Source organism: Octopus sinensis, linkage group LG27, assembly GCF_006345805.1.
Source record: "Octopus sinensis linkage group LG27, ASM634580v1, whole genome shotgun sequence".
In the NCBI taxonomy this organism is placed as follows: domain Eukaryota; kingdom Metazoa; phylum Mollusca; class Cephalopoda; order Octopoda; family Octopodidae; genus Octopus; species Octopus sinensis.
In genome coordinates, this window is record NC_043023.1 from 10,482,290 (window position 1) to 10,498,439 (window position 16,150).

The 16,150-nt window shown below is 35.9% G+C and overlaps 3 protein-coding genes across 8 annotated transcripts in view; all 3 read left to right on the plus strand.

Annotated features, from left to right (window-relative positions):
* LOC118768193 (zinc finger protein 271-like) overlaps positions 1-12,360 on the plus strand; it is a 45,148-nt gene extending 32,788 nt beyond the window's left edge. The window contains exon 3 of one of the 2 annotated variants that reach the window (XR_005004042.1): positions 12,324-12,360. The gene's annotated coding sequence lies outside the window, so the exon portion shown is untranslated. Of the gene's footprint in view, positions 1-123; positions 142-12,323 lie in introns of those variants that run through there. The other variant, XR_005004043.1, reaches the window with a different exon arrangement.
* The window catches only part of LOC115225412 (zinc finger protein 91-like), a 104,063-nt gene that overhangs the window by 37,543 nt on the left and 50,370 nt on the right, over positions 1-16,150 (plus strand). The window lies entirely within an intron of this gene.
* LOC115224981 (zinc finger protein 239-like) lies at positions 7,515-11,654 on the plus strand. Of its 5 annotated transcripts, none has more exons than XM_036514229.1 (3): positions 8,093-8,365; positions 9,096-9,868; positions 10,211-11,654. In XM_036514229.1, the coding sequence occupies exons 2-3, from the start codon at positions 9,633-9,635 to the stop codon at positions 11,118-11,120; spliced, it is 1,146 nt and encodes a 381-aa protein (XP_036370122.1). In that variant the 5' UTR covers positions 8,093-8,365; positions 9,096-9,632; the 3' UTR covers positions 11,121-11,654. The 5 variants fall into 5 exon arrangements, with proteins under 5 accessions (XP_036370120.1, XP_036370122.1, XP_036370121.1 ...); XM_036514228.1 differs by having other exon boundaries at positions 8,100-8,365; positions 9,096-10,965; positions 11,050-11,654; XM_036514227.1 differs by lacking the exon at positions 8,093-8,365 and adding an exon at positions 7,515-7,674 and having other exon boundaries at positions 9,096-11,654.

Sequence of the window (16,150 nt, forward strand, 5' to 3'; positions counted from 1 at the left end):
CTGTGTCTTACCAAGAAGTTTATAAAAAGCAAAGGAATGCTTCTCAGTAAACAACTCTAGACTTGTTTCTTGTGAATCAGTGGTCACGTCTACAAATGATGGTGTCCCTGAGTCTTTTCAAAGTGATTCAGAAAACAATTATAATGATCATATTTTATCTATTCTAAATGATCTTGACATTGTTTTTGACTTTACATAAAATATTCTTTACATTCTACTGTTGTTTTATTGTCATTTATTTACAACTATTATTAATTTTATTGGTAAAACATTTTTGTAGGAATGAATTACAATTTATAACATTGCTTCTATGGGAAATTATTGCTTTGCTTTATGAGTTTTCACTTTAGGAGCAATCTCTAGAAGAAATTAACTCACATATCAAGGCATTATTTTGGCGGAAGGCCAGCAATTTCAGGGGAAGGAGTAAGTTGAATAACCACATGGATCAGCATGTGTGCTTTTTACATGAACTAGCACAAATGCTTCTTACAGGGAGTGGCATTGCATGATATATCTATATAAAATAAAGCTGAAGTTGTCTGTGTGTGTGTGTGTGGCAGGTTTTGTAGCCTTCAACTAACACCATCTCCTAAGAGACCCTGCTGTGCAAGTTGATCAAGTTTGAGAGTATGATAGATAAAGGCTTGCTCTTCCTTACGTAGAAGAAAAAATTCAAATCGGCCCATGTTAACCCCAAAAATTATTTACATCGAAAAGGTGCTTTTTTACTATGAAAATCCCTATTTTTTTACGAATTTTTGACTTCTGTGCTGCCACTTTTCTGTGTATTTCAACCAGAAGAATCTTCACTTAAAGAGAATAACAAGCTACATAATGCAAAATTATTACTTTTCAAACATTCCAATTCTAAAGGGTCGAAACAAACTCAAGCAACGCCGGGCGATATTGCTAGTAATCTCTCTATATATAAAATTGAGATCTTTCCGGTTTGAACGGCAGTTTTTAAAAATAATTTCCACCTAACTAAACACTTTCAAACTTCGTATACTGGTAGAATATGTTTATAAAATGTCTTTTTCTCTTGGCTTTATTGAGAAAATTCTATGGTTTGTAAAATATTTGTTGTTTTTTTTCTTCAATTTCTGCAATTTCAACCAATCAATGACGTCTATTGAGGTAAAAAAAAAAAATATTCTGTGCCGTATGAATATGTCCCTCGTTTAAGAAACAGATTGGGTTTATTTACATTTCTGAAGAAAAAAAGATACCCTAACCCTAAAACAGATTGAAATGCAATAGATCGATACAAGGGTCATAATTATGGGTGACTTTTTCATATAACACCGCCAGAAAAACTGCCGTTCAAACCGAAAAGATCCCACAATTCTAATTCTAAATGATCGAAACAAACCCGAGCAACGCCGGGCGATACTGCTAGTAAGCATATAAAGCTATAAAAAAATCGAAAGGGTTTTTATTTTTACTGGACTTCGGTTTATGTACTTGCTTATCTCCCTTTACTCGTCTAATTAGCCTATTGTTTTCCCACTGTTGTAATAAGCAACACGTACTTCTGTCCGATCTAATTACTTCTTCTCATTAATGTTGTAATTATTGTGGTAACAACGTTCCTTCGTATATCACATACTTTTGTCCGATCTAATTACTTCTCATTAATGTTGTAATTATTGTGGTAACAACGTTCCTTCGTATATCACATACTTTTGTCCGATCTAATTACTTCTGTTAATTAATGTTATAATTATTGTGGTAACAACGTTCCTTCGTATATCACATACATCTGATGGCTGATACCCCTTACGTTGTCGAGCGGTTACTGTTTATATCTCGTTCAGAGATTTATTATTGTTTTCAGACAGTTTTTCTACATCAGTGACAGTGGTTACTGTGAAAAACATTATATATTACTTGCGAGGGGACTCCTTCATCGAAGACCAGTGTTTACCATGCGTTGACGAGAGGCAATTACCTTGAAACTATAGTCCGTATGTAGTACTCGGGTCTTCGAGGGAGGATGACCTCCCTTTGCAAGTAACACAAGGACACTGATATAGTGTCTAAAGTCCTTTTGGTGACGTTGATCGCCTGGGGCTAAAAGCATCAGTAACACCCCACCCCATCCCAGTGGCTAGCCACATTCAGATGGCTGATACCCCTTACTTTCAATATAGTAACCCTCACAACAAATCACAGCACATAGCCAAGGCACACAGAGCTGCGCTCGGTAGTGAAGTGAAAGCACGCTATAAAAACAAAACTACTGAATATTAATAATAATAATAATAATAATAATAATAAGGCGCAGGAGTGACTGTGTGGTAAGTAGCTTGTTTACCAGCTGCATCGTTCTGGGTTCAGTCCCAATGCGTGGCACCTTGGGCAAGTGTCTTATACTATAGCCTTGGGCCGACCAAAGCCTTGTGAGTGGATTTAGTAGACGGAAACTGAAAGAAGCACGTCGAATATATATGTATATATATATATATATATATATATATATATATATATATATGTATGTATATGTTTGTGTGTCTGTGTTTGTCCCCCTAGCATTGCTTGACAGCTGATGCTGGTGTGTTTATGTCCCCGTAACCTAACGGTTCGGCAAAAGTCACCGATAGAATAAGTACCAGGCTTACAAAGAATAAGTCCTGGTGTCGAGTTGCTCGATTAAAGGCGGTGCTCCAGCATGGCCGCAGTCAAATGACTGAAATAACTAAAAAAAGAAAAAGAGGAAAAACGCAAAGTAAATAAATTTTTAAACTAAGTAATCTTTTACTTGTTTCGGTCATTTGACTGCGGCCATGCTGGAGCACGGCCTTTAATCGAGCAACTCGACCCCGGGACTTATTCTTTGTAAGCCCAGTACTTATTCTATCGGTCGCTATTTCCGAACCGCTAAGTGATGGGGACATAAACACACCAGCATCGGTTGTCAAGCAATGTAATTTAATTGTTCATTTTGAATTGATAAAATGTGTTTTTTTTCTAATTTTTTAGATATATATATATTATATTGTGAAATTTGATTTAGTATTTCTAAATTGAATTTTTTTCCTTGTGAGTTTGGATTTATATTCCCTCAAATAATTATTATATGTATGTATATATATATATCATGGTGATCTATGTAAAGGGCATCTATACTGCTTTGCACAAAAAACACCCATACATGTACCCTGTGAGAAGATCTCAACACATTCTCTAAATTTGGATGATTGTAATCGTCGTAAGCAACGGTGTATCAGTTTTTTATGTGTGTATGTGCGTATATAAAGATATAATTAAAACAAAACGTATACACCCACATATATACATATATATATATGTACATAAATATATATACTAATTATATACGTTTTTATTATTACTTTTTGACTTTTTATTGTTATTTTAATTTTAATATTTCTATTATATGTAATTTTCTAGATGGTGTAATTTAATTGTTCATTTTGAATTAATAAAAGGTGGTGTTTTTTTTCTGTATATTTATTATATTGTGTGAAATTTGATTTAGTAATTCTAAATTGAATTTTTTTCCTTATAAGTTTGGATTTTATTCCCTCAAATAATAATTATATATATATATATATACATACTCAAAATAAGCAACAAGAATGACTCCGGTAATTTGGTATGATCGTTTCGTACTACATCATTTTATTAAATGTTGTAAGTATTACAACAGTTTTAAAATGCTGAGCACTCATCAGCCAATTATAGAGGTTTTCCATTAATACAAAACTTTTCAAATCAAGTGGCAACATGATAGAGAAGGTAGATATATAGACAAAGATGTGGATTTAAATGTTAAGAACTTATGAGGTAGTGGAGTCCACTGACTGACTAAAATCTGGTTGTTCTGACTGCTGTAAGGTTAGAAGCAATAAAGATTTTTTAATTGTAGAAATTGGGTACTCCATAAAAGGAATTCATGTTGAAGGGAGCAAAAGAAAGCCTAATGGTGCGAATCTTGTAAAACTCCTTTAGGGACCAGTTTAATCAGAATCTACCGGATCTGAAGCATATTTGTAGAAAAGAAATATTCAATTTTCTCAATGTTCTGAAGAAGCAAATCTTCACCTAGATATTATCAGTAGAGTTTAACATATGAGAGAAAGAGAAACAAAATAGAATTTACAAGACTGTCATTCACTATAATCATTTCAGCCCACCATCCATCAGTGCTTCTCAGGTGAGATGCTGTTCAGGTGTGTCTTGTCAGGTGACTTGTCAAAAGGTACCTCATACTTTAATTTCTGATGTTCTTATTTCAATTCAAATACATTTTTGTATTTGGTATATGTCAAGCTTCTTGCAGTTTCCATCTACCAAATCCTTTCCCAAGGTTTTGATTGGCCACTCTGGGACTGAACCTAGAACCATCTGATTGGGAAGCCAACTTCTTACCACACAACCGTCCCTGCACCTCTGTGGTCATGTCTATATAAAAATATAGAAAAACTTTCACTGTTTTAATCTCTCTAATTCCTAATTATCTTGTATGTTTTACACTGTTGTTTCTCTTTCGTTTCAGATTATCAGATGACATCTGCTTCACAGGATTTTTACATAAGCAACGTCATTAGAATGGAAAGTCTTTTGAAGACTGAGCAAAGATGTTATACAAAACACGTAAAACCCTGTTTCTATAAATATTTACTGAATTACTGCAAAATATATCTTCTGAACTGACATATGTTATGAAATTTCTCTTCTTTATTGTCTGGAGTACACAGAAAATTATATTTGTATTTGAATTAATCCTTTAGCATTTGTACTGGCCGTATCAGTCCCAAAAGTTCAAGCTATTTTATGTTAAAACTGCCCACATCTGGCCTCTTATACTCACCTGGCAATGTCATTCTAAACATAAAGAATCACATCGTTGAAATCTAAAAGCAATAAGATAATGAATGATTAATTCAGAAGAATTTGAATAAATAATCATTACATTCGACAGAGTAATCTGCGTGTTAATGAGAAGTAATTAAGAAGGCAGTTTGCAGCATCTTCAGATATTAACAAAGATCACTATTGATGGAGATATATCAGTAGAAATATTTGTTTAGAGCAATATACGAGAAGAAGGAAAACCTTTGTGTACTGTGACGAGAGAAAGGAAAATTATGGAAAATGAATTATATCGGAGTGAAGTTGAATGTAAAAGAGAGTCTGAAGAAATTGATTTTTCTGATGAGGAAAAGAATGAAAAGGGCAAAACAGCATTTGATTGTGATATCTGTGGCAAGTCGTTCTCTCGGAAAGCTAAGTTAGTCATTCACGAACGTACTCATACCGGAGAAAAACCATATCACTGTGAAATCTGTGGTAAATCTTTCTCTCGAAACGAAAACTTAACTAGGCACAAGAGTGGTGTTCACACTGGAGAAGCACCATATCACTGTGATATCTGTGACAAATCTTTTTCTCAAAACGATCACTTAACTATGCACAGGCGTGTTCATACAGGAAAAAAACCAAATCAATGTGAAATCTGTGGTAAATCTTTCTCTCGAAACGATACCTTATCCAAGCACAAGCATGTTCATACAGGAGAAAAACCATATCACTGTGAAATCTGTGGTAAATCTTTTTCTCAAAACGATACCTTAACTATGCACAGGTGTGTTCATACAGGAGAAAAACCATATCACTGTGAAGTCTGTGGTAAGTCTTTCTCTCGAAACGATACCTTAACCAAGCACAAGCATGTTCATACAGGAGAAAAGCCATATCACTGTGAAATCTGTTGTAAGTCTTTCTCTCGAAACGATCACTTAACCATGCACAGGCATGTTCATACAGACAGAGAACACATTTCATGAGGAATAGATTCATTTCCCAAGGTACAGACTTCGTTTATGAGTTTTATTTTTCAAGCACAACATCCAAATTTTGAAAGACTCTACTACCATAACAAATGCATCTGTGTCTTAGCAAGAAGGTTTTAAAGAGCAAAGGAATGCTTCTCAGTAAACAAATCTAGACTTGTTTCTTGTGAATCAGTGGTCACGTCTACAAATGATGGTGTCCCTGAGTCTTTTCAAAGCGATTCAGAAAACAATTATAATAATAATATTTTATCTATTCTAAATGATCTTGACATTGTTTTTGACTTTACATAAAATATTCTTTACATTCTACTGTTGTTTTATTGTCATTTATTTACAAGTATTATAAATTTTATTTGTAAAATATTTTTCTAGCAATGAATTACAATTTATAACATTGCTTCTGTGGGAAATTATTGCTTTGCTTTATGAGTTTTCACTTTAGGAGCAATCTCCAGGAAGAAATTAACTCATATATCAAGGCATTATTGTGTTTGACATTAGTTTGGCACAAGGCCAACAATTTCAGGGGAAGGAGTAAGTTGAATAACCACATGGATCAGCATGTGTGCTTTTTACATGAACTAGCACAAATGCTTCTTACAGGGAGTGGCATTGCATGATATATCTATATATATAAAGCTGAAGTTGTCTGTGTGTGTGGCAGGTTTTGTAGCCTTCAACTAACACTATCTCTACCGAGACACTGTGGCGTATGTTGACCAAAATTGAGAGTATGATAAAAGAAAGCTTGCCCTTCCTTCCGTAGAAGAGAAATTCAAATCGCACCATGTCAACACCAAAAATTATTTAGATCAGAAAGGTGCTTTTTTTATTATGAGAATCCCTAATTTTTACGATTCTTTGACTGCTGTGTCGCCGTTTTTCGGTGTATTTCAACCAGAAAACTGTTCACTTAAAGAGAATAACAAGCTACATAATGCAAGATTTTTACTTTTCGAAAATTCCAATTCTAAAGGGTCGAAAAGAAAATAAACCCGAGCAACGCTGGGCGATACTTCTAGTATATATATGAAGCTGTGTAACTTCTCATATATATTTGAAGGTGCATGGCTCAATCGTGAGTTCAATTTCCATTCATCTTCATTACATTGAACAATGTTAAAGGGTCAAAGTGAAATGCAGCCACATTTTCTCTACAAAACTACTTTAAAACGTTTTCCAATGGCTGAATGACGAAACGTATTAATCTGGTTTCTGCCCTAAATATTCTGTTTAAGTAAGGATGCATCTTGTACACCAGCAAATACTCAGTGAAGTGCAAGTTAATTCATAATTAGTCAACGCCGTTGCCAAACACTGAAGTATCTTGTTTAATAATTTGGCTAATTTAGTGAAATTCAAAAGTTACTCCAATACTGATTCGGTGTAAGGAATAAAAACCTACTTATTTCCCCTTTAATTTCTATTTACTTTCTTAAATCTCCCATACTGAAGGATTATGCTTATTAGAGCCATGCTATCCATGCCAACCGTGTACAATTACTAACATTTTCTCACACTAAACTATCCCTCTTACTAAAAATATCCTTCTTCTAGAGGATGGGGTTTAGTCAACTGGTACTTATTTTATCGACCCCGAAACGATGTAAGGCACAATCGACCGTGGTGGAATTTGAACTGGGAACTGTGGGATGACGTCAGCGGCTAGGAAGCTGACCGGAAGAGGGAGGGTTGGGGCGATTGCGCCCTTTTCGATCGGGGAAGTTGTGAGTGCAGGACGTGTCAGTGCTTCGACCAGGTGAGGGATAGCAGCTGCTATTTTTAGCGTTTCGGGACGGGCCACGTGGAAGGGTACATTACCATCGGACAGATATGGGTCAACGAAGAGAAGGTGAGTGTCTTACTTCTAATCTCCCGCATTCACTACGAACGTAGCGTCGGTCGAAATAGCGGTTAGCATTTCGTCCGGCGTGCTAACGATCCTGCCAGCTCGCCGCCCTGCAAAATACGTTAGATGCTTTGGGCAGATAGGTTGTCCAAGCGGTCACCCATCTAAGTACCCTGCAGGCTGGACATTGCTTCACTTCGGTGATCAGGCGAGACAAGGTGCAATCAGCATTATATGGCTGTAATAACAATATTAACAGTTTCAAAACATTCGCATTTTCTGAAGGTGGTAAAGTAGAGTTTGGTCAGTCGCTCGTACAAGTTATTCTCCTTGATATAATTGTTTCTTCAGTTATCTGCTAGGAATAAAGTTTTTATTAAAAGGCCTACTGATTGTGGTTTGGGGGAGTTAGTAACTACCATCGACCTCTTGTACTGACTGGGTCTTTATTTTATTCATCCCAAAGCAATGAAAGGTAAAATTGACATCGTTGGGATTTCGTTTCGGTAATTAAAGCAAACCAATGTATGTTTTATACATTCCCCTTTTTTATAAGTTTTTGTCGGTGATATTTCTGGTGTCAGATATTCTTTGATCTCGTCTGAAATTAATGATTTTTCTGGATGAATTTCTACTTTTGTATCAAAACTGAAGGGGAAAGGACTATTTCGAAGATAACGAGTGAGATTAAATTGTGAGTGAAGTAATAATTTCTTCTTATTTTATATTAAATTTCGTTTTCTCTTTGTACAAACCTGTTTTAGTGGGAAATCTTAACAATATTCAAGATTTCTTTACATTTTCCCGATCATAAATGCTATTTGTAAACCTGCTGAAATTATGAAGATTAAGTTATTTATAGAAAAATATGTTTTTATGAAATTTGCTATAGATACCATTCAGAATGTGTATATTAGAATTCTATCGGAATTTAATATGAAAATATAAATTTGGTGGGCTCGTACACATGAAAGTTAAAATTTTTAAAGAAATTCTGGATTTGTCTCAGTATGTATGTGTATTTGTGTGTCTTTGTGTTAGTGTTTCTTCCCCTCCCATTCCCGCTTAACGAACGGTGTTGGTATATTTACATCCCTGGAACTTTCGGCAGTAGACTGATAGAATGAGTTCTAGGCATAAAAGAACAAACAAGTTCTCGAGTCGATCCAATCTCACTACAGATTCTTCAAGGAGATTCCCCAGCGTGGTGGCAGTCTAATGACAGAAACAAGTAAAAGATAATAATAATAATAATTAATTCGTTTATTGGCCGCAAGGGCTAACAAAAATCAATTATAACAAGCTATTTACCACACAGCCACTCCTGCGCCTATAAAAAGATGTAGTAAAACTTTCACTGTTTTAATCTCTCTAATTCCTAATTATCTTGTATGTTTTACACTGTTGTTTCTCTTTCGTTTCAGATTATCAGATGACATCTGCTTTACAGAATTTTTACATAAGCAACGTCATTAGCATGGAAAGTATTTTGAAGACTGAGCAAAGATGTTATACAAAACACGTATAACCCTGTTTCTATAAATATTTACTGAATTACTGCAAAATATATCTTCTGAACTCTGACATATGTAGCAAAATTTCTCTTCTTTATTGTCTGGAGTACACAGAAAATTATATTTGCATATTAATTAATCGTTTAGCATTAAACCTGGCCGTATCAGTCCCAAACGTTCAAGCTATTTTACGTTAAAACTGCCCACATCTGGCCTCTTCCACTCACCCTGCAATGTCATTCTAAACATAAACAATCACATCATTGAAATCTTAAAGCAATAAGATAATGAATGATTAATTCAGAAGAATTTGAATAAATAATCATTAGATTTGACAGTGTAATCTGCGTGTTAATGAGTTAAAGTAATTAAGAAGGCAGTTTGCAGCATCTTCAGATATTAACAAAGATCACTTTTGATGGAGATATATTAGTAGAAATATTTGATATGAGCAATATACGAGAAGAAGGAAAACCTTTGTGTACTGTGACGAGAGAAAGGAAAATCATGGAAAAGGAATTTTGTGAAAGAACTGATTTTTCTGATGATGTAAACAAAGAAAAGGGCAAAATATCATATGATTGTGATATTTGTGGTAAATTCTTCTCTAGGAAAGCTAGCTTACTCATTCACAAACGCATTCATACAGGAGAGAAGCCATATCATTGTGATATCTGTGGTAAGTCCTTCTCCCAGACTGGTTCTATAATTATTCACAAGCGTAATGTTCACACAGGAGAGAAACCATATTGCTGTGAAATCTGTGGTAAATCATTCTCACAAGGTAATGACCTGACTAAGCACAGATGCGTTCATACAGGTGAAAAGCCATATCACTGTGTTACCTGTGGTAGATCGTTCTTTCGAAATCATGTCTTGGCTAGGCACAGACGCATTCATACAGGAGAGAAGCCATATCATTGTGATATCTGTGGTAAGTCCTTCGCTCAGACTAGTTCCGTGACTATCCACAAGCGTAACGTTCACACAGGAGAAAGACCATATCGCTGTGAAATCTGTGGTACATCATTCTCTCGAAATAATGGCTTGACTAGGCACAGACTTATTCATACAGGAGAGAAGCCATATCACTGTGATATTTGTGGTAAAACATTCACTCAAAATAATGGTTTGACTAGGCACAGACGCATTCATACAGGAGAGAAGCCATATCACTGTGATATCTGTGGAAAATCATTCTCTGAAACTAGTCCCTTAAGTATTCACAAGTGTGTTGTTCACACAGGAGAAGAACTATATAACTGTGAATTCTGTGGTAAATCATTCTCTCAAAATAATGACTTGGTTAATCACAAACGCATTCATACAGGAGTGAAACCATATCACTGTTATATTTGTGGTAAATCATTCTGTGAAGATATAAACTTAACTAATCACATACGTATTCACACAGGTGAGAAGCCATATCAGTGCGATATCTGTGGTAAATCATTCTCTCACGGACCCAATTTAGCTGTTCACAAACATGTTCATTCAAGTGTGAAGCCATATCACTGTGAAATCTGTGGTAAATCCTTCTCTCGAAACGATTACTTAACTTGCCATAAGCGTGTTCATACAGGAGATAAGCCATATCACTGTGATATCTGTGGTAAATCCTTCTCTCAAGATAATCACTTAACTAAGCACAAACGCATTCATACAGGTGAGAAGCCATATCACTGTGAAATCTGTGGTAAATCATTCTCTCAAAATGAACAGTTACCTAAGCATATGCGTGTTCATACAGGAGAAAAGCCATATCACTGTGAAATCTGTGGTAAATCATTCTCTCAAAATGAACAGTTACCTAAGCATATGCGTGTTCATACAGGAGAAAAGCCATATCACTGTGAAATCTGTGGTAAATCTTTCTCTCGAATTTATAACTTAACTCGTCACAAACGTACTCACACAGGTGAAATGGCATATTGATTATATCACAAATTCTGAATGTAAACTTTGAATTACCAAAAATCCACGAGATCCAGATAATTAACAAAGCCTGCAAACAATCACCTGACATATACATTAATGTCCAAGTACCCCATGATTGAAAACTTCTAGCTGGACCAGCAAGTGAAACCCACCCCTTAAGCAATTTTATCAACATCCTACTGAAACCCCTTTTAAAATGTAAATGCTTCATTACAGATTACCTTGATATGCTAAACCACCTACCAGAAACAATCGATGAAGGGGCAGTCATGGCTTCCTTCAATGTTATAAACCTGGACACTAATATCCCATATAAATATGGAATACAAGCAATTAAATTCTGGCTGGAAAACTGTCCAGAAGAACTTCCAGAGTGTGTGAATCAGGAGTTTGTTATGGAAGCTTTAAAATTTATCCTTCAGAGCAGTTAGTTTTTATTTGGTACCACTTCCTACTGACAAAGATGTGGAATTGTGATGGGAATAAAACCAGCCCCAGTTCTTGTGAAGCTTTTAACCCTTTTGTTACCAACCTGGCTTAAACCACCTCTGGTTCTGAGTACAAATGCCTTGTTTTCATAAGTTTTGAATTAAAATCTTCCACCAAACATTAGTCACAATTTATGTTCCTAACACTAGCTGAATGATAACTAAGTTATTTTACTAAATTCTTTGTTATATTTAAAGTTATTGAAAGAAACACAGAGCATCTCAACAGAAATATGGTAACAAAAAGGTTAAAATATATAATAGAGAAACAATTCTTAGTCACCATGATATTTTTAACCCTTTTGTTACCAACCTGGCTGAAACCAGCTCTGGCTCTGTAGTAACAAATGTCCTGTTTCCAAAAGTTTTGAATAAAATCTTCCACCAAACCTTAGTCACAATTTATGTTCGTTCCTAACACTAGTTGAATGATAACTAAGTTATTTTAGTAAATTCTTTGTTATATCTAAAGTTATTGAAAGAAACACAGAGCATCTCAACATAAATACAGTAATGAAAGGTTAATTTGATAATTCAGAAGTGCAAAAGTTTCTACTACCATTAACAAATGCTTCTCCATGTTACTGAGAAATTTATAGAGGACAAAAATAAAAGCTTCTTCTAAGCAAACAACTTAAAAGTCCATCTATGAGTGCTTGTGAATTGGTTATTGCTTCTACAAATGATGTTGTGAGTCTAGCATGAATGAAAGTGATTCAGAAAACAATTATAATAATAATATTTTGTCTATTCTAAATGATCTTGACATTGTTTTTGACTTTACATAAAATATTCTTTACCTTCTACTGTTGTTTTATAGTCATTTATTTACAAGTATTATAAATTTTATACTCTTTACTCTTTGACTTGTTTTAGTCATTTGACTGTGGCCATGCTAGAGCACTGCCTTTAGTCGACCCTAGGACTTATTGTATCAGTCTCCTTTGCCGAACTGCTAGGTTACAGGGACGTAAACACACCAGCATCGGTTGTCAAGCAATGTTGGGTGGACAAACACAGACACACAAACATACACACACATACATATACATATATACGACGGGCTTCTTTCAGTTTCCGTCTACCAAATCCACTCACAAGGCTTTGGTCGACCTGGGGCTATAGTAGAAGACACTTGCCCAAGGTGCCACGCAGTGGGACTGAACCTGGAACCATGTCGTTGATAAACAAGCTACTTACCACACAGCCACTCCTATGCCTATAGGTAAAATATTTTTCTAGGAATGAATTACAATTTATAACATTGCTTCTATGGGAAATGATTGCTTTGCTTTATGAGTTTTCACTTCAGGAGCAGTCTCCAGGGAGAAATTAGCTCAAATATCAAGGCATTATTGTATCTGCCATACATGGCTCAGTGGTTAGAGCGTTAAGCCCACAATCGTGAGTTCAGTTTCTGAACCTCACTGGTTCAGCATGGCTTAGCAGATGGGTGCAGGTTTATAATTTTACCGAAGAGTAGGTTAGTCGATTCCATTGAACGCCATTGTTCAACTGGTATTTATTTTGTTGGCACCCAAAAGGATGAAAGGCAATCTCAACCTTGGCAGAATATGATCTCAGAATATAAAAACAGATGAAGTTCCACTATTTGATGTGATATCTGATCTCTGTGAATTTTCCAAGATTTTTTCTTCCCCCGCTTCATTTTTTTCTACCTCATTGTTTTGAAAATCTTTAATTCTGATGCGAGATGAATATCTGTTTTAAGTTGTTGAGTAGTGAATCAGAATTTGTTGCTCGAAGACATAGAAAAAGAATCACTACATTCAGCAAAAGCAAAATCAACATAGTGTTTGTGCCAAGGAATTGCATATTTCTGTTTGTGAAAGTGAAAGTGATTCACACAATAACTCTAATGGTGACAAGATAATTTTTTATCCAACTGGAACAAAAGCTTGTATACTGTTTTTGTGAAGAGACTGGACCCAGTCAGAGTCTTTTCCAGAATATAAGCAATTCTATAGAAATAACTGTTATTGGCCTCCCACATGCTCAGATGAAATCCAAGCATTTTCTGCTATAAATATATTAATGAGAATAAGCAAGTTACCCAGAATAGCAAACGATTGGAGCAGCAAAGAAGCTTTTGGAGACCTGCATGTTTCCAGTATCAAGATAGAGACAGGATTTTAAAAACTGTCACAATACCTACACTGAAGACACTAGTAGTGGGCCAGTGGGTGGAGAACCAAACTGGTCCCTTATTTAAAATAAGACCTTCATCATAATGCTTATAAATGAGTCTCTAACCAAAAGATACTTTTATCTAGTTTCACTTTCATTTTCAAAGAGTACTCATTTGTTTTTGTTTATATGTTAATATAATAGTTTTAGCCATTATTTTCTATACTTTTTATGTGTTCTTAAGCAATACTATTACCAAAAACCATATTCTGATATTCCCTCATAAATGCCTATCCATCTATGAGGGTAGGGTGAGGTACAAAGGCAGAGTATGTTTCCCACAGTACATGCTTGGCAAAATAGCAAATGGGGGATCAAAGTTTGCAAGATCTGTGAAGTCAATGCTGTATACTGCTGTGGGTTCAATTTCTAAAGAGGGAAAAGGGGACACTACTGTAAGCGAAATAGCCCTTAAAACATGCACCAATTTTGTTTCTTTACTTGTATAATCATAATACAATTTGCAAATGAAAAAACACAAATTCGCAAAACTTTTCCAGGCAATCCTGAAAATAAAGAAGACATAAGGGGTTAAAAACTACTTGAAAATGTCTTCCAATGGTTGTATGAGGAAACATCTTAACCATCTGGTGGTGCAGTTCTGTATTTTTCATGGTTTAGCTATTTTTAGTACATTTTATTACTTTAAATGTGTTTTAAAGCAATAATATTACCAAAAACTGTAATCTGATATAATGTATTTATTTAACATGTAAGCAAAAAACAAATGAATGCTCTTTGAAAATGAAAGTGAAACTAGATAAAAGTATCTTATGGTGAGGAGAGTGGTCCTTTCATATTCACTGTTTACTCATTGTTTGCACTCTCATCCTCATCACTCTGAGCAAAGAAGTCGATGCAGATGTGCATAGCATGTTGCAAGCAGATTGGCTTGGAGAACTTTTGGAAGCAAACAGAAGTGGGATTTAACATACTCCATAGCATATTTGCATAGTTCCGACACTATGTATGCACATAGATTAATTTCCCCTTTTAATTAGAATTTCAAACAGACGTTTATTGTCCTCTTGGCGAACAGAATTTTATTGTCATATATTTGAGAAAAATTGCGTTAACTGTATTTATTTCTCTGTAATAAATGTTATATTTTTTAAAAAGGAAGACTACATCTCTTTGCCCTTTTCTTATGCCTGTTGGGGCCATGCTATGCATACCAACCTCATGCATTACTAACATTTTCTCACACTAAACTATGACTTGCCTGACGACCTCATGCAACACACACTTCTATTTGCCAATGATGTCAAACTGGTCGCTCCTCGCGGTGATATAGATGATCTTCGTCAATGCCTCCACCAAGTTTGGAGATGGTCTAACGAATGGGACCTGTGTCTGAACGTGTCAAAGTGCTGTCATCTGCCTGTTGGCTCTTCTCCTGCAACTCAACTTGATTTCGAGCCGGGTTGTCTGCTGCTGGAGAGGACCGACCAGGTAAAGGACCTGGGTATCTTGGTGGATTCTTCCTTTTCGCCTTCAGCCCAGTGCGTCCATGCTGCCAACAAAGCACGCAGAGTTCTGTTTTTGATTCGATGGTTATTCGGAATGCTCACAGCAGCCATATTCCTACCGCTCTATGTCACGCTGGTGAAACCCATATTGGAGTGCGGGATTCAAGCCTCTTCTCCTTATCTCCTGAAAGACATACATCATTTCAAAAGAGTCCAGAAGCTGGCTACCCACATGGTTCTTGGTCTCAAGCATTTGTCTTATGAAGAAAGGCTGAAGACGCTCGACCTTTATTCTCTAGAAAAACGCCGCCGCGGTGCTGATCTCATTCTCGCTCACAACATCATAAGCGGAAAGTGTAACCTCTCAAAAGAGCTGTTCTTCACTCCTGCACCAGAGCGTCGGCTGCGGGGTCACTCCGACAAACTCTATCTGCAACGATTTCATCTCAATCGAAGGAGAGGGGCTTTCTCTGTCAGGGTTGCGGATCCGTGGAATAAGCTGCCGGACGAGATAATGAAGATGGCGACGACCGCTCGGTTCAAAGTCTCTCTTGACCAGAAATGGCCTGAATTCTTTGCATGAACACCCTCCCTGTACATAACACCATGTCCCCCTACATGGCCTTGCTTTTTGCTTTTTGAGCCAAAAAATTAACTTAACCTAACTTACCTATCTCTCTTACTAAAAATCTCTTCTAAAGGCACAACGCCTGAAATGTGGGGAGTTGGCTAGTCGATTACATCGAGTCCAGTGTTTAACTGGTAACCATTTTATCAACCCCGAAAGTATAAAAAGCAAAGTCGATCTTGACAGAATTTGAACTCAGAACGTCGCGAAACATTTTGTCCAGCACGCTAACGA